Source organism: Nycticebus coucang, chromosome 9 (genome assembly GCF_027406575.1).
Source record: "Nycticebus coucang isolate mNycCou1 chromosome 9, mNycCou1.pri, whole genome shotgun sequence".
Classification (NCBI taxonomy): domain Eukaryota; kingdom Metazoa; phylum Chordata; class Mammalia; order Primates; family Lorisidae; genus Nycticebus; species Nycticebus coucang.
The window spans coordinates 77,059,744-77,078,971 of record NC_069788.1 but is presented as its reverse complement, the minus strand read 5'-3'; the positions used below and the strand labels follow the sequence as shown (position 1 = coordinate 77,078,971).

General features: G+C 40.7%; 1 protein-coding gene across 6 annotated transcripts in view; it reads right to left on the bottom strand.

Annotated features, from left to right (window-relative positions):
• Window positions 1-16,899, bottom strand: part of MYLK4 (myosin light chain kinase family member 4) — an 88,674-nt gene extending 71,775 nt beyond the window's left edge. For 3 of the 6 annotated variants that reach the window (XM_053602131.1, XM_053602132.1, XM_053602135.1), the window contains exons 1-2: window positions 16,753-16,899; window positions 15,143-15,413 (exon numbers count right to left, since the gene is read on the bottom strand). In XM_053602131.1, the coding sequence (XP_053458106.1) occupies window positions 15,143-15,413; window positions 16,753-16,769 (288 nt within the window). In that variant the 5' untranslated portion in view covers window positions 16,770-16,899. Of the gene's footprint in view, window positions 1-10,143; window positions 10,513-15,142; window positions 15,414-16,672 lie in introns of those variants that run through there. The other 3 variants (XM_053602133.1, XM_053602136.1, XM_053602134.1) reach the window with 3 other exon arrangements.
• Between the last annotated feature and the right edge of the window lie 2,329 nt (window positions 16,900-19,228).

Here is a 19,228-nt window from a genome sequence, read left to right as displayed (position 1 = left end):
CTGTCGAAGCTTAGAAGACATAAAACAAACAAAACGATGCATTTTAAAATTAAGTTACTCTTTCTTGGATGAACTCGAAAGGAGCTTCACAGTGGGGGCGATGCCACTTGGCTATCGTTATAAACAATTTTCCCTGTATTAGTGTATTAGAGTCACTTCGGAGTCAAAGTTAAAAACAAATCTCCATGTAAGAGAATCTGATTGTTTTATTGTTCAGAAGAGGACAGAAAGCATCCAGAACTATGGGTATTTTTCTCTCATTTCTGACAGTCTAATCTGAGGGTAAACGAAGAAAACTGGGGCTTGTCAGATCACACTAACCTCTCAAAATTGATTCTACCAGGCTTGGTGCCCCCAGCACAGTGGTTACGGTATCAGCCACATACCCTGAGGCTGGTGGGTTCAAACCTGGCCCAGGCCAGCTAAAGAACAATGACAAATGCAACAAAAAAAAGCTGAGCGTTGTGGCGGGGGCCTGTAGTCACAGCTACTAGGGAGGCTGAGGCAAAAGAATCACTTAAGCCCAAGAGTTTGAGGTTGCTGTGAGCTATGATGCTAAAGCACTCTACCCAGGGCAACGAAGAAAACTGGGGCTTGTCAGATCACACTAACCTCTCAAAATTGATTCTACCAGGCTTGGTGCCCCCAGCACAGTGGTTACAGTATCAGCCACATACCTGTTCAAACCTGGCTCAGGCCAGCTAAAGAACAATGACAAATGCAACAAAAAATAGCTGAGCGTTGTGGCGGGGGCCTGTAGTCACAGCTACTAGGGAGGCTGAGGCAAAAGAATCACTTAAGCCCAAGAGTTTGAGGTTGCTGTGAGCTATGATGCTAAAGCTACCCAGGGCAACATAGTGAGACTCTGTCTCAAAAAAAAAAAGAAAAAATTTATTCTACCAGTTTAGAAATGATTAAAATTCCACTCAAGTATATCCTTTTGGAAGCTGTTGGGGAAAATATGCAAACTCTATATTGTACTAAATATTCTGCTATACGAAAGTTGGCCTTAGTTATTACTTTAAGTATTTGAAATAAGTAAATTACTTATCCTCACTTCTAAGACTTCAAATATGAAATTATGCCTAAAACATTATCGGCAATAACAAGTATGCAAATGAACATGGGCATGTCTCATGCAAAGAAATACAGGGAAGGATCCCCACAGAAGGGAACTCCAGCTTTTTAAGAACAGAAGGCCACACCTGTGAAATAATAATATTATAATGAACTCTAAACTGTCCACACACCTACCATGGTGTATGTAAACCATGCATTTAAAGAACCATGTAATCAGTGCAAACTGCATAGGTCAAATGAGAATCAACTGCAGGGGGTTCAAATCCGGCCTTGAAGGATTTCAAAAGGCCTAGAAGAGGAAAAAGAATCAGGAAAGGTATAGAGAAAAATAAAGAAGGGGGAAGAAAAATTAAGCATTTAGGTCACCTCTTTGTACCTGGTACCAACTCACTTGCTAATAGACAAATTTCCTAATTTAATCCCTCCAGTAATCCTGCAAGGTTGACAATATTATATCAATTTGGTGAACCAGGAACTGAAACTCAGAACAAGTAAATGACTAAGGTCACACAGCTGGTAATTGGTCCCACAGGGCTTCAAATTTGGGCCCATTCGATACCAAACTCAATAACTGGTCTGTGTTACACCCGTATTCACCAAAGTACATTTGCACCTCCCTAAAATGTTAATTGTAAGTCCAGAAACAGAAGAATTAAGGCTTCAAATACATTTTGAAAGCCCTTAGGATAAATAATAGAGCTAACAGTGTTACAGATCTGAGTTAACATTTATTGAATGCTTCCATGTGCTTGCTTTAAGAGAGTTTTTTGTTGTTGCTGCTGTTTTTAGAGATGGCATCTCACTTGAGATCATGTGAAGCTTGTGTTGCCCAAGCTGGCTTCCAACTCCTGGACCTGCCACGTACGTGAGACCACAGGTGTGGACCCTGCATCCACCTATTATTTTAACAGACCTCTGTCAGAGCCTTTAATATTCTAACCTACATTGAAAGTTTCTAATATTATGTGTTGCGAAATAATAATAATAAGTCCACATACAATTGGTCATGCACAAACATAATATTTTTTTTTAGTAGAGACAGAGTCTCACTTTATCACCCTCGGTAGAATGCCATAGCGTCACACAGCTCACAGCAACCTCCAACTCCTAGGCTTAGGCGATTCTCTTGCCTCAGCCTCTGGAGTAGCTGGGACTACAGGCACCTGCCACAACGTCCGGATATTTTTTTGTTGCAATTTGGCCGGGACTGGGTTTGAACCCGCCACCCTCGGTATATGGAGCCAGCACCCAACCCACTGAGCCACAGGCGCCACCCTGCACAAACATAATATTAAAATAGAATAATTGGAAGTAGACTCTGATGGGCTTCAACTGTAAATCATTATCTTCTGGTGGACCAGCTTGCTTAAAAGCTGGTCATTATGCCTGATGCCTGTCTGTTTTTCCTTACAACCCCAGCTAATTCCATTTGAATACACAGCTCTGTAACAAAGAGCATGTGGCCTTCTCAGCCGTCAAGGACAGAGAGAATGTGGCTTCTGTTGTGGTATCTAACAGCCAAGGTAAGTCTAGTTGTTTACCATTTGAAATATCAAAAAACAGGGCGGCGCCTGTGGCTCAGTCGGTAAGGCGCCGGCCCCATATACCGAGGGTGGCAGGTTCAAACCTGGCCCCGGCTGAACTGCAACCAAAAAAAAAAAAATAGCCGGGCGTTGTGGCAGGCGCCTGTAGTCCCAGCTACTCGGGAGGCTGAGGCAAGAGAATCCCTTAGGCCCAGGAGTTGGAGGTTGCTGTGAGCTGTGTGATGCCACGGCACTCTACCAAGGGCCATAAAGTGAGAGTCTGTCTCTACAAAAAAAAAAAAGAAAAGAAATATAAAAAAACAAAGGTTCTGGACAGGACACCAGAGGACATTCTCCTGTCCTTTTTGTTATATTGACAATAGTAATTATCATAACCTCATAACTTCAGAATTTGTCAATCTTTGTATCCCGTCTGCATCAGGCTTAAACTAGCTGTGCACTGCCCGGTTCCTGTGGCCTCCTGAGTTCTTCTTATGCACGTTGACTAACGTGATCCTACCACTAAGCACTGCTTTAATGCTTTTGATTTTACTAAGTATGTCCACCTCTCCATCCTTGGTAGAAGTTGAGCATCTTCTTTATGCTAGACTGGATAGAGTTCCCTTTTCATTCCCCCTGCATGGTGGCTAAATATGTTCATTTTTCCCCACTGTCATCTAAGGGTGTATACAGATAACACAAGTGATAAATTGACAGTGGGGGAAAATGAACATATTTAGCCACCATGCAGGGGGAATGAAAAGCTCTATGTATGACACATTTTCAAAAAGTCACATGTAGAATTTGGTGTCTGATTGGGTATGACAGGGGCAGGAGTGAAGGCCCACAGCTTGAGGCAGGACAACATCAAGATACCAGGATTTCAGCGCAGGCCCTGGAAAGACGCGGAAGGAGAAAGTTCTTTCCGAAATCTAAGAGCTGTGAGGCTCTTAGCAGGAAAGTTATTGAGCCACAGAAAATATGACCAGAGTGGTGCAAAAGTTTTAGCTATCATTAATAGTATGAGTGTACTATCTGATTTATTTGTCTTTATTGAGTTTCTTTTTTCTCTGTGCCAAGCACAGAACCGCTTTATGCAACAATCGTGTTGGGTCCATATCATTAAGCCCAGATGAGGAAATAGCTGACAGAGGCTAAATAAGATGCTCAGTGTCATACAGGTGGCAAGAGGCAAAAATGAAATTCAAGCTGTGTTCTTATCTGAAACTAGACTGTATAGTAAAAAGTTCTCACGTTGCAACTTCTCAACGTGACACACATGAGTCAACAAACCTACAAAAATAACAAGCACATAACACTATAAAAAGCTAAACAGCTAAACCTTTGGATTACTCACCTTTCTGATCTATCTTTAGTGAAATGTCAATTCCATTCAGTAGTCACGTCTTAATTACGATCTATAAATTATTGAGCATGTAAAAAACTATGAATGCATTTTATAATGAAACAATATTTTAGAGCATGCTGACCAACAGCATTTAGTTTATAATCTTCCGGTGTTATAATATATGCTTGAGGAATCCTTCGTTCCAGTGTCGTCTTTCCTAGCTGCCCCTCTGTCCTTGAGCCTAAGGCTGACTGACACTGGTCTCAACAAGCGCAAGGATTAGCCGAAATGCTCCAACTTCTCTGGGTGGCCACAGTAACTTTTGCAACTTCTGCCCACTGGAGGTCGCTGTTACCTCGCAGTTACAGAGGAAAAACTCACTTTATAGGGGCAAAGAAATCACATCCTTTTAGCTATCCAGTCTAGCTGTATTTGCATAAAGAAATCAAGCAAACAACCAAAACAATCGTCAAATCTGAAACATACTTGAGATCATGTGAAGCTAAACTGTCCTTAGAAAACTCATCAGTGATAAAAGCCTGTTTTCAAATCTTAATGTTTCATTTTTACATATTTTAATTTTTTAATTGATATGCTGGTGGGTACACATCATTATATATTTGTCCAAACATATAGAATGTCCGCCAGGAGTGAACCTAAATATAAACAAAGGACCTAAGTGACAATGATTTGTGGGGGAGGCTGTGCACATGTGCCGGCAGGGAGTGCGCTGAAAATCTCTGTACCTTCCTCTCAGTTTGCAGTGATGCTTAAACTGGTCTAAGAAATAAATTATTAAAAAAAAAAAGAAAGAAGAGTCGAGTTAAACCTAAGGACCTGTTTCATGTGTTGGGCAAGCCAATCCACTCAGAAAGGGATAACATGCTGTATACAGGTCGTTGCATAACTTTGGGCAAGTTCCTAACCTCAGTTGCTTATCTATAAAACAGAGATAATAATTATACCAAATTCACTGGACCACTCTGAAGATTAACGTACACTGTATGAAAAGTAGTTAGCACAATGCCTTGAACACAATCAACAACAACCAACATAAATGTTAGTAAGTTCATATTTGCAAAGTGCTTAAAACCAGGTCCAGCACATAGTGAGCACTATTTATGTATTTGTCAAATAAAATAAGTCAGTAAATAAATACACTCAAGTGAGAAGCCTAAATCCTAAATAGGTAACACATAAACACCACTTTAAGACTGTAAGAACTCACCTGTGTTATCATAGCAATTCCACATGCTCTTTCTAGAAGACTGAAGAGAAATGAGACTGAACATTTGTCCTTATCAGTTTTTAAGCTTCTAAATAACTTGGATTGCCACGTAGTCTAAAAGGACATCCTAACACAGAACATTGCTCTATAAAGGAAAATAGCACTGCTCAAACGGAATATGTATGCTATGTTTACCTTTTAAAGAAATAATCTTGTTTCATCAGATGCTTTCTCTTTTTGAGACCATCGCAACCATGAATAAATAAAACCATTTGTGTCTTTGGCTTTCAAGTATTTATCCTCCAAACCAGAATCATATTTGGCTACTATGACTGGAGATCCCAGCAAAACCGACATGATGTCTTTCATGCTATAGGAGCTCGATTATTATTTGTTGAGTGAATTAATATAGAATCTAAAGATTTAAATGAATACTTAGACGCTAAAGAATATTGGGCAAATCCATTTAACCTGTCTTAGACTTTAAGTTCCCCCTTCAAGGAAGGATTTAGATGAGCTTATCTCCATGATGATCTTGTTTCTCAAGATCTATCTAAGGTCCCAAATCATTGAATCACAACCTACAGGCCAGAGCATAGACCCTCAGTGTCCCATTCATTAGGAGAACACCACCCTAACCTATATGCATCAGAATCCCCAAGTGGACGAAGCCATGAATCATGGATGATATTTATGCTGGTATCCAGATAAACACATATCATCCTAACATTATCAATGCACTAGCAAATCAGACAATTTTCTCCATTGAAAATTATAAATAAGAATGAAAAAATCACTAAAATTAATAGAAAATGTAAAGAGGCACTGCACAGGTTGGGTCTTTACATGTAAGGAGACATAAGTATCTAAGGATACTTAAGGGCATAAGGTAACAACATATTGACAATAGTAACAACATATGGCATTTTATACTCTACAAAGCACTTTCACACATACATAGTACCTCATCTGACCCTAAGAGCAACTTGTGGGATAGTTAGAGCTCAAATGACATGCATAGACTGTTACGCAAAACATTTAAAGAACTCCCCTGAGTCAGGACTAGAAGCTACAACTGCTAACACCCACACCCTTCACCCCATTGCTGATATATCTTGAACAGGTTATCTAAGTGTGAAGCATGAAACCAGGTGTGGCCAGGGCAATCGTTAATGTTTCAGAGAGCAAGCTCAGGACTTACCAATGGGGTCAAAGTCCAGCTCTACCCCCTTCTGCATGTGGGTCTTGGGAAGGTTAATTAAGCCTTCTGTAAAATGGAGACAATAGTACCTACCTCACAGCTGACAGTGAGATTTGAAATGCATCTGAATATGTGCATCTCTCTGTGTCCTCCTCACAAGGTCTTGCCCCCCTTTATTCTAGCTGTTACAGTGGCAACCAACCCCGTGCAAATGCTGTCTGAAAGTACTTCATCCCAGGGCTTCCCACATCTTGCCTTTTCTTTGGGGTTCTCTGACATTGCTGCAGGACCCTCATGGGAATCAGCATTTTTGTATATGCAACTGAAAATGCCAGCAGGTTAGTTACCCATGAGTCCCCTTGACCTGTGAGGATGGTGCCTGCTGGATAAGTGGCCCCTTCATCTGACTGGCAGGCAGCTCTGAGTTCCTCTTGCTCTAAGTGGTCAGCTTGGCAATGCAACCTCATTGGGACTTCCCTCCTTCCCTATTTCACGCTCCTCAGGCCCCCTTCAAGTCAATTCCTGAAACAAGCCACCTGCTTGCATTCCCTGGTCTTCAGTTCCCTGGGAACTGAAGAAGGACATTATAGAGACACGTGCTGGGCACATAAGAAACTCTAAGTGAACTTAACCTATCTGTTTTCTATAATAAACTCTGCCTATTATCAGTTTTCTGAGTTTGCTCTCTCTGTGAAGCAGTCTTTGTTCTTGTCAATGTATGGTGGGCAGAAAAATGAGAAATAGAAGTGAAAGCGCCATATAGCACAGGGCAAAGACCTGAAGTCTCGGCATTCAGAGGCTGATGTCAGACCACCTTACTGTCAGAGATTTTAGGTGGTTTTAGAGGTCATACACTAACAAACCATTTTTAAAATGTATGTGTGCATCTTAACTGTGCAGTAGAACATCTATAATTAGTACACTGAATCCATGATTTCACTCTATTTTTGCTTTTGCTAAAATATTTTAGATCTGTGGTGTCCAACTGCTGGGCAGGGGACTGGTACTGGTCCATGGCCTGTTAGGAACTGGGCTGCTCAGCAGGCAAGTGAGGGAAGCTTCATCTGTATTTAGCTCCCCTCCCCCTTCCATTCATAGAAAAATTGTCTTCCATGAAACTGATTTCTGCTGCCAAAAAGGTTGGAGAATGATGTTTTAGATGACTTGGTACATGAAAAATATTAATAGGAATAAAGATAACATGTAAATGCAGCAAAAATTATGATGGTGGCCTGGAAAAAATTGAATTCTGGCAAACTAATAGGTAAATGTGCATTTTATAACTATCACATTTTAAGTAAGTGGATAGAAACATAGTTTTGCCAACTATATTTATTAATAGAAATTTCATTATAGTATGTTGACTATTCTCTTATGTAAGAATGCAGACTTGATTTGCAACATTTATATTTTTGACTATGATGATTTAACTTTTAGAAAGAGAAAATAAAGAGATTTTTGTCATATTGCAACAAATAACATAAATGGCATAAAACTAGCATAATTTTAAGTATTCTGAGATGCTAAAACAACTTACACATAAATATGACTCATCTGTGTATTTGGTCAAGGACACCCTGACCTTCGGACGAGCAGGTATCCGTACATGGTGCACTGGACAACCTCCCAGTTGCTCTAGGTCCTGAATAGAGACAGAGCATGTTGCTGTCACCACTTGGGATCCTCTGATACCTCTATAAAAGACAGCTCCTAAAACTGCTATGCTCGTAGAAATTTCTAAGACAGTATGTTGTTCACATTTCTAAATAATCATTAGCAATGGGAAAAGCCAAGATGATGTGTTGTAAACTATGATTTAAGAGAGATTTTCTTTACAGGACAAAGTTGCAAAAACTTTTTGAAATATACACCCACAATATTCCTACTTAACTCATACATCTTGATGACCTTTACTGGGAAATACTAAGAGGAATACATTCTCATATCTTGGTGAATAACACATTCTTCCCCACATGGGGAATATGAAAGCTCCCATGGTATTTCCCATAGAAGAAATGTCATCTTTCTTGTAACTTCCATAGGAGATACATCAAACAGCCAAAAATGATTAACACTTGAGCACCTGTGACCAAGTCTGAAAATATAGACTTAACCAATGTCAGGTCAGACCTAAAAAGAGTTACAATGTTTTATGACATCTTACTTAAAAAAAAAATCTGGGGGGGGCACCTGTGGCTCAGTGAGTAGGGCACTGGCCCCATATACTGAGGGTGGCAGGTTCGAACCTGGCCCCTGCCAAATTGCAATGACAACAACAACAACAAAAATAGCCAGGCATTGTTGCGGGCACCTGTAGTCCCAGCTACTCGGGAGGCTGAGGCAAGAGAATCGCCTAAGCCCAAGACCTGGAGGTTGCTGTGAGCTGTGATGGCACAGCACTCTACCAACGGCAACAAAGTGAGACTCTGTCTCTAAAAAAAAAATCTGTTCCTATCTTTCTCCTATCGCTTTTACCTCATCCTCAACTAAGATAGATCAGGTGATTGATGAACTGTTTCAAGATTTGACAATTCCCCAAATGTGAACTTGATGCTCACAGAATACTCACTGAGGCAAGGTCCCCCTAGAAAGCCTCTGGCCATTATGGAAGCCTGACTCCTAGAGCCCTCTGTCCTCTGAACACCACCAAGATGCTGAGCTGGTGGCTTCTTGTTGAAAAAGATATAAAGAAGGCATTTCTACACAGGCATAGGGATTCATCGCCTACCCGCTCCATCCCCAGAGAAATCTTTTTTAAACTCTAACTCATCATTGTCAATGGGGCAATATCACTCCAGAGAAGTGGAAATAGCTTCTTTAGTTGGGGGAGGGGATGAAAACATCTTAGTCTTTTCATGTATAAAGTGAAGATACACGTACACAATGCATCGACAGACGCATCAGTGGTATGCAAGTCTCATGAGAAGGCCAAAATTTCATGAAAAGAGAGAACCCTAAGAAGTCTGGGGGAGGTGGATAATAATGAAAAAGACTGAGAAACTCTGCTATAAACCCATCTTCAGATAGGAACAATGATTTTGACTGCCTTCTGGAGTACTTCCTAAACTGTCTTATGTTGTTTTAAAAATAATTTATCTTTTGCTAATTGACAAAAAAAGCTAAACACGTGGAAAGAACTGTTTTCCCAGATATGAATACCCTCTCTTGAAAAGTGCTAAAATTCTTAGAATAGGAATCATTTTTCTCCTTCTGGAATTCTACTATTTTCCTGACTGAATTCCATTCCTGGAATAGCTACAGTATCACACAGAAAGCATTAGCAGGCAATGGCCCAAAGGAGAAAGCAGAGGTTGTGCTCAGAAGGGCCGGTCCCACTTCCCGTGTTGTGTTGGTAATACATCTCTTCATTAAGAGGAAAGGAGGTTTCGCTTATGTTTAATTTCTTTTCATAAGTCAGATAAGAAGTAGGAGAATGGAGAGATACTGACTTAACCAATGTCAGGTCAGACCTAAAAAGAGTGATTAGCTCTCTTACGATTAGCTCTCACAAACACGGATCACCAACTTTAATATGCGTTGGGAAAGGCTGCTGTGAGGTTCCCCAAAAGTTGCTGTCAAGTGTTTGGAATGTTTGAATGAGCCACATGCCACTACGCCTGTCCCAGCTTTTCCTGAGACCCCAGTCCTGGGCAAGGACTCAGCCGGAGCATGCATTCCATTTCCTTTAGTAAGTGCCACACCCAGGTTGGAAACATTCACACCGAACTGCAAAATGAATCTGTCTCAGAAGTGATTTCACTACCTGTACATCCTCGCGAGCAGGAGCCTGCCTGTGGCCACCCCGGGTCATCACAGACCGGAACAGGCGCCAGAGAACTGAAGACGAGAGAAGGCACACACTACCTATGACCCAGACGTCTTTTCTTCTAAGCGCCAAGTCCATTCTTTGGGAGCAGCTGTGGGTGTCGCTTGGCTGATATGCTCCTTCTCCGCCCCGAGCCAGCACCAGCACTTGTCACGGCTGCTCTGCTCTGAGGAGTGGGCGTCCCAAGTTGCAGAGTCCTGCAACTGGCGTCTCCAGTTACACGACCAAAAAATAACCTGCCTCTTTAAAAGGAAAATTATGATGACCTTGTGTGGCAGATCTGAAGCAGGTGTCAGGGCAGCGGGAGATCAGCTGGCAATGATTTACACCACTGCAAATGCGCGTTTGTTCCCAGTTCAAGGACTATTAGCACCACAGTAACAGGCATGTGCTGGCTGCTGGGGCTGGGCCACTGCCAGGGAGCCTTCTCCTGCCCTTACAGGATGAGGAGCAAAGGACAATGGTGGGGAAATGCAACTTTAAAAATCCCCAAACCTCCGCCCTCAGCCTTGTTATTCTGAGATCTAAGTTATAGTCATTATGGATGGCGCTGGTGGTACAATTTCACAGCAGTTGGTCAGGAAATACCACCTGGTATTAAATCCACCAACTGTAATCAAAATAGGGAGATCCACACTTTGCTCCAACCCACTCTATCCTTTTGCACATCCTGTAAACAAATATTTTGCTTTGCTTGGGTTTTGCAGCATCTCTACCAGGCATTTGAACATTCCAGGGCAGGCGTCCTCAAACTTTTTAAACAGGGTGCCAATTGACTGTCCCTCAGACCGTTGGAGGGCCAGACTATAGTTTAAAAAAAAACAAAACAAAACTATGAACAAATTCCGATGCACACTGCACATATCTTATTTTGAAGTAAAAAAACAAAACGGGAACAAATACAATCACACCATCTCATGTGGCCCGCGGGCCGCAGTTTGAGGACCCCTGTTCCAGGGGCTCTGAGAGCCTGAGGCCATCCTTATTTCTACCCATACAGCTTTAGGATACTCCATGGTTGGGATATGGAAGAATTTAAACCTATATTTTAAAAGAAATTGTTCCTTACTAAGGAAGACTTTAAAACACAAATCAACGACCGTTAGGATTAATACAGAAATAATTCATTCAGAAGTCGTACAAGTGTGGACGTGGAGTTGTAGTCCACGCTGACACTTTTTCGTAGAACAGTCATCCATCTCCTGAGTCCCAAGCTTTTGCACTTGGGACTCTACCTTTTGGATGGGGATAAGTAACTAGAGGTGTACAGGAAGGTGGGGAAAATCAAGGGGCAAAGAAGTGAACGTAGATAACTCTGGGCGTAATACACAGGGATGTGAATAGCACACAAAGAAAGGCAGTGAGATGCAGACAGAGCCAATTAGTGTCTGAAAACATTATCAGGCACTTTTGTGTTTCATTAAGCAAGTGGGGGGTGTATGTGTAATAGAGAGTATAGCAAAGAGTAAGCCTGAGGGTAATACAACATGAGGGCTATTTACTATATAATTACTTGAGAACAGACAAAAAGACTCGATTTGATTTTTATAATGCTAATTATCGTTAGGAGAGCCATTCATCATTTATAACTTAATAGGATAGACACAGTATCTATATGGCTCATCAATCATGTGAGTCAGACCGATTTTTGTTTTTTTCAGTTTTACTTGATTTCAACACCACACTATATATGTTTAGATGTAGTTTATTACAGCATATGATTACCTGCTGAAAACTTTTTAAATCCAACAGTGTAGGTAGAATTTAGGTGATTCTGAATATCATTTGGAATATTATAGAATGAGAAAAGTCATTAGAAAAGAGGATAAAAAGGTAAAAAGGAACAGAGCAAGACTTTACATAGAAAGAAGAAAAGTGGAACACGTAATATTTCATAAATCCAATAAAACAGAGGAAAAGAAAGAAGACAGTTAAAAATAAATCCAATATAGGAAAAAATAAATGAAATAGAAAAATCTGGTTAAAAGTAGGAAAAGAAAAAAAATTATACATTTTATCACACTACTTAAACTAATATAAATTATTAAGTTTATATGTAATTCTTCCCCTTTGGGACTGGAGAATAGATAGTTACAGACTCTTGGAGAAAGAAATTGCACTTCAAGTTTCCAGAACAAAGCTTTCACATCAGAGTGTCTGAAATTCAGATTAAATTCTTTCCAGCACATGTTTCTACTATGATTAGCAGTGCTAATCTTCTCGAGAGAGAAGGGATAAGAGAGAAAGGGAAATAAATGGAGAAAATTGACAAGCATTTTTTTATAGTCCCTGGAGAGAAAAGAGTGATATTGTAAAGATTTACTGTGGCCCCAGTCGAAGATGGAGACGTGTTAATCTAGCTCTGTCTGCATACCTGAAGACATCTGAGCTGCTGGAATGTCCTCTGCCAAACCACTGCCAGGCTTTCTGGCTGCCTTGGCACCCACTGACTGTGCAAGCAGGACCTACAGTGCCATGTAAAGGGGGAAAGCTCTGTACTTTCCACATGCGTACCCATTCATTCTCCACACAGCCAGAGAGAGGGAAATTTACTGCTGACACCTCTGGGCCTGTCTCCATTGACAAATAAGAAATTGAATGGGACATGTGGGGCTACTAGTTACTCCTTCCCACCTTCCACACAGTAGTAACTGCAGGACCAAGGCCAGGAGGCCCAGGTTACAAAAGAAATATTAGACTTAATGACAAAGATTTTTGAGATTTTTGTAGGCACACCATTCTCTGTCTTTCCCTCAAAAACAGCCTAAAAATATTTAATTCAATTATTTTCTAACATTCTGGAGTTTCTAACAGTTTCTAACATTCTGGAGTAGTTGGCTATCACCAAAATAATTCTCCCCTAAAAATGTTCATGTACCAACATAGTGCTATCTCAGTCTTTAATGTGTTGCTTACTTACAAAAATACAGAATGAGTTTTCAACAAGTTCACAGAGCTTAATTAATTTGATAATTAATCAAATTCACATAAATATTATAGTTGATTTCAAAGTTATCTAAGAAGAATATTTTGTTTTCTACGTCCTACAGAAAATAATAAACAGAAACAAATCCTTCTGTGTATTTGTTTTACTACTAAAAGCCTTAAAGAGAAAGCCCTTCATGTCTCACTTAAATTTTGCCATATGCCGAGGGTGGCGGGTTCAGACCCAGCCCCGGCCAAACTGCAACAGAAAAATAGCCGGGCGTTGTGGCGGGCGCCTGTAGTCCCAGCTGCTCGGGAGGCTGAGGCAAGGGAATCGCGTAAGCCCAAGAGTTAGAGGTTGCTGTGAGCTGTGTGATGCCACGGCACTCTACCCGAGGGCGGTACAGAGACTCTGTCTCTACAAAAAAAAAAAAAAAATTTTGCCTGTGAAAATGTCTTCTTGGTCGATACGGAACTCACAGGAAAAGCGGAGGTCTCAAACCTGATTCTGTCTGACTCCTTTCTTCTCTCTAGCACATCTTATCGTTTCCTACTCACAATAAAAAGCCCCTGGACCTTTTATATACAATATCTCTATTTCGCTGTCTGTTGCATTGATAGAAATGCCCTTCCTACCTGAATAGTGTTGTTCAGAACAGCAGCTGGATAAAGAAGAATGTTTCCCAAACCTGCCTAAGAAGAATCGTTCACTCTGATTATTAAAAAGAATAAGTCGGGACTGGGTGTTGTGGCTCATGCCTGTAATCCTAGCACTTTGGGAGGCTAAGCAGAAAGAATTGCTTGAGGCCAGGAGTTGAGTCTGGCCTGAGCAAGAGTGAGACTTCATCTGTACAAAAAAAATAGAGAAATTAGCCAGGCATGGTGTCCTGCACCTATAGTCACAGCTACTTGGAAGGCCGAGGTAAGAGGATTGCTTGAACCCAGGAGTCTGAGGTTGCTGTGAGTTATGATGATGCCACTACACTCTAGCTCTGGAAACAGAGCAAGACTTTGTCTAACTAAATAAAAATAAATAAATAAACAAATAAATAACATAAAAAGAATGATTCAACCAGAATTCCGAATTCATTCAAATAAATCTATTTGCTCCACAGACACTTTTGTTGCACACATGATGTGCACATTCTTGGGAAAGCAACTAAGGATATAGAAGCAAGTAATATGAGGGCCCAACCTGGAGGAGCTTTGTCTAGAGAAAGGTGGTTAAATACATTCGAAATCATTGTGAGGGTTAGAATGAACACCCCCACCAGGCCAGGAGCTGCTGGCCAATAGATGACTAGGCCAAGGCAGGGAAGGAATTGGCGCTGCTGCCACTGATGTTTATTAAATGCTTCCAATAGAGGCAGGTACTACGCTGAGTGCTTTATATGTATTATCACACTTACTTTTAACAGCCCCTATCATCCCATTATTCAGATGGGGCAACTTCTGGATTAAATTAATGAGTCATCAAAGAACAAGCAGCTAGAATTGGATGTGGGGGCCTCATTCTGCACAGAGGATGGCACAGGCCCCCACAGTCATGCCATCACCAAGTCTTGCCTGTGCCTTTTCTGAACTTCACTGTCAGCAGCTCTGCCACCTACTCTACGAGGAACTCAACATCTGGAAGAAATTAGAAACTTCCACAGAACAATCATGCCCCTCGAAATGCTTCTCTGAATCTCAAGCCCAAATTCATCATTTTAAAGGATTCGTCGTCAACGTGTGTTTCTATAAGCAACTCCTAAGCTGCCGACCACAATGCGCAACAGCCTGTAGATAGAAATGCACAAAGACTCCTAATTTTTTACCAAACTCCATCATATAGTTTACATACACAGTGCTCAGTAAAGCACATGGAAATACTCCTTTTCATAAACTTCCCTTAATTCTATGCACACATGACAAAACAGAATTTGAAAAGGGTTGATAAATGGCTCCATAGTGTAAGAAAAGGCAAAGTAGAACCCATAATTTGGGGGAGATTGAATTAGTGCATAATTACCTCATTCTTTCCAGATCTTGAATCCTGCTCACTGGAGTTTTCCTCCAGAAAACACTTCACTTTCCCACCCTTTTCCATGTACTGAAGAAAGGCCATATTCTCCAGCCGGCTGCTGCTGTAACACATGTCGTATTCTTCCAGCCTCTTCACTTTTAACATCCTGGTGGTGAGTCCGATTAAGCTACTGTCCAGAGTATGGTTTTCGTCTCCTTTTGTCTCTGATTTGTAAATCAAGACACAATTGTGACTTTTCAGTGCTTCTTTCTTTTGACTGTAAAGAAAAGAAACAAAGTTCTCATTGCGTATTCACATATTTGACTTCTTGGGGAAATGACCAGTGAGAATTTGGAAGTCTCTTCTATTTAAATTGCAGAAAGGATCCAAAATTAGGAAGAGAAATGCTAATGTTCATATCGAGTTTCCAGTGCTGGAACTTTAAAAGGAAAACGTTTTTTCACTTTCTCCTACAAAAGCAACCTTGACTTTCACTAGATGACTAGATATTTCTCTTTGTATAAAAGAAGATAAGTGTTAAATGGCCTATTTAAATACAGACTACGAAATATCTTTGGGTTTAGTTGGGATTACAGGTTTTGCTCCTCAGATCTCTGTGGGAGGGGCTTGCTATGTAAAGGGTCCTCCCTACTTCCCCTGGGAATTCTGACTTCCTCTTTGGAGGGGTCTACCCCAGTTGAGTCCCTTTCCAGAGCTCTTCTCTGCCTACACACTAAAATGTTTTCTGTTTGTTTTTTGAAAAGAAATTTGTTTCCTTCTAGTCCTCCCATGTGGAGAAGGTACCCAGATACCTTTTCTTGTATCTTCACTATCAGTTACATACTGTGGAGTTCAAAGTCTTCATGCTTTCCTTAAAATATAATACTTTCCTCACAAAATTAAGTAATGCCGCGTACATAACACTGCCTTGATGTGAAACACATGTATGCATGCACATATTCACTTGATTCCATAGGTAGACAGAGAGAATGAGAGACAGAGTTCCTTTCTCTTTGGGGGAGATTTGAAATTGTGGTGGTTTCCTGTGGCTGACTCCTGAGTCCCCCTGCTGGAACTTTTCTGAATATTATTTCTTTGAGCTTTTTCTCAACTTAAAATCATCTGTAATTCTTTCCATGAAACTTCCTCTTCCAGGGCCTCAACTTGTATTGTAAAATAGTACCCTTGTGTTCCAAAGTATGTAAAATCCACTGCTCTAAATATATACGTATATACTTGTCTACATAAAGAGCTTACATTCAAACAAACCAAAATGCAAATAGTATCAACCCAGAGCTCTGCAGACACTCTGTAGACTAATATTAGCAGTCTTTCAAATTGTCCTGAGGGGAAAAAAATGATTATTAAAATAAGGAAACAGATGCATGGCTATTTCTAAGGCAAACTATGACTAAAATGTATTGCAGATGGTATTCTAGTTGGATCAGGCAGTCACACAAAATTAGCATATTAAAACAAAGGCTGAAGTTCAAGATAATATAATTTTGCAAAGAAATACTAAACATTTAACTCTACCTGGAGTTTTGTACAACTTCTTAGTTAAGGCAAAGAAAGAGGAGATTTGAGAGGTTATAATAATAAACAAAAATAATCACCACTTGTAGGAAGACATCAAAGAGTTTGAACCACTCCAAGTGTTGAGTAAATGTTCTGGCAGATAAAAGGGAAATTTTGTAGAATTCAATCTGACGACAGAACTCTCTGGTAAAAGTCTTAATAGGTCTGACGAAAAGACAAGTGTCCACTACGAGAGGAAGTGTCTTCTCTCTCAAATGCCACTTTGAGCCCCTATTTAAATTAACTCGGCCCTTCATCTCATGTTGCTCAGCTGTCGCCTTCTCAATCAGATGGAGAAGAATATTAATTTTAGACACCAGGCTTTTCAAGGCTGATGGCTCCATTTCAGAGGTCAGGTAAGGAAAGGACAAGCTGGGAACATTGGATGAAATATCACCTTCACCTTTCCCTCATATCAGGGTGGCAACACTCTCAGATTTACAAAGCTGGATTTGTTCTCAGCTATCATCTGCCTGTCCATTATGTAAGAGCTCACTCCCAGCAGAGAAAATTCCACGTGTGGGAACCCCCAGAGCCACCTCTGTTGGCCCACCTGGTACTCTGAACAGATCCGATTTTGTTCTTCTAGAAGAGTAACAATTCAGAATTGTAGATTTGTGAAAGATAAATTATTTGACAAAATGATTATGAAAAGAGTGAACTGATTTCAGGTTATTAATTTTTATTGGTGGAATGAAACTGTGTAAAAGTCCTGATAAGATGACAAAGCTCCACCAGAAGAAAAATCTGTATGAGCTGCTGCTGATGCAGCCACATTCTCCACCCAGACTCCCAAAACAGCAAAATCCAGATTTCTATCCTCTTGGCTCCAGCAAACCAACCACAGGCTCTTGCCAGAGGCCAGTGGAATCTGCTCCTTTGCTTGTCTTAAAAACAAATGAACGAACGAAAGCCCCCACAATTTTTACAACTACAGGAAAAGTATACAAATAGTTCATAAAGTTCCCCTACCTTCTGCTTCCCCTATTTATTTGCTTTCCTTTTTCCATTTTCCTTTTTCCTTTCCTTGAAAAGATCTCGCTGCATTGCCCAGGCTAGAGTGTAATGAGTCATTATAGTTCACAGCAACCTCAAATTCTTGGGCTCAAGTGATCTTTCTACTTCAGCCTCCTGAGTAGCAGGGACTACAGTGGGGCGGTCAAACCACATCTGTCTACTTTTTCTATTTTTTGTAGAGATAGGGTCTTGCTGTGTGCTTAGGTTGGTCTCAAACTCCTAGGCTCAAGCAATCCTCCCACCTTGGCCTCCCAAAGTGCTAGGATTATAAGCATGAGCTGCAACATCTGGCTATTTTACCAATTTGTAATATCTTACTTTGGCACAGTATATTCATCACAATTCATAAACCAATGTTGATATATTATTATTATTAACTAAACCCAGTACTTTATTTTATTGGTTATTATTATTTTTTCCTGATTTCCTTTTTCTGTTCTAGAATCCATATAGAATTCCACATTACATTTAGAACCAGAAATATTTGTGATGGATTGGGTAGAGGTGTAAAAGAAAGATGGCAGATAACAATGACTTTGCAAATTTTCCCTTAAACATGAAGGACAGATTTAACTAGCTAAGATGGAGAAGCCCAATGGAGGAACAAATGTGGGAAGAAGGTCAGGAGTTCAGCTGTCAGCAAGCCCATTGAACGCACAAGTTGGATGGACTGTGGAAATAGAAATCTGAATTTCAGGGAGTGGTGTATGTTGAAGACATAAATTTGGAAGTCATCCACATATAGAAATTTCCATGCACAACATGTACTCAATAAATACTTGATTAGTTACTGGAGAGAGATCTTTAATTGCATCTACCTGGCCTGAAAAAAAAGGCCATCCTGGCTCGGTGCCCGTAGCACAGTGGTTACAGTGCTAGCCACATACACCAAGGCTGGCGGGTTCAAACCTGGCCCAGGCCAGCTAAACAACAATGACAATTGCAACAAAAAAATAGCCAGGTATTGTGGCAGATGCCTGCAGTCCCAGCTACCTGGGAGGCTGAGGAAGAGAATCGACAAGCAGCTGGTGCAACACTGGACCACAAAAAAACAGGTTATCCCTGCATAATAAACCCGTCTTTATTATGGTCTATCTGCCTGGCCCCAGACCCATAAAGCATTCTGAATGCCCTAAAGATGCTGAAAATATTCATTAGTAAGGCTATGGAGCAGGCCAAACAATACTATTACAGTATTTCCATGACATTTTGGAATTAAAAATCTTTAAAAAAAAAAAAATACTAATGTCAAGTGGTGCATGTGGCTCAGTGAGTAGGGCGCCAGCCCCATCTACACAGGGTGGTGGGTTCAAATCTGACTCTGGCCAAACTGCAACAAAAAATAGCTGGGCATTATGGCGGGCGCTTGTGGTCCCGGCTACTCGGGAGGCTGAGGCTGAGAATCACCTAAGCCCAAGAGCTGGAGGTTGCTGTGAGCTGTGATGCCACCGCACTCTACAGAGGGCAACAAAGTGAGACTCTGTCTCAAAATAAAAT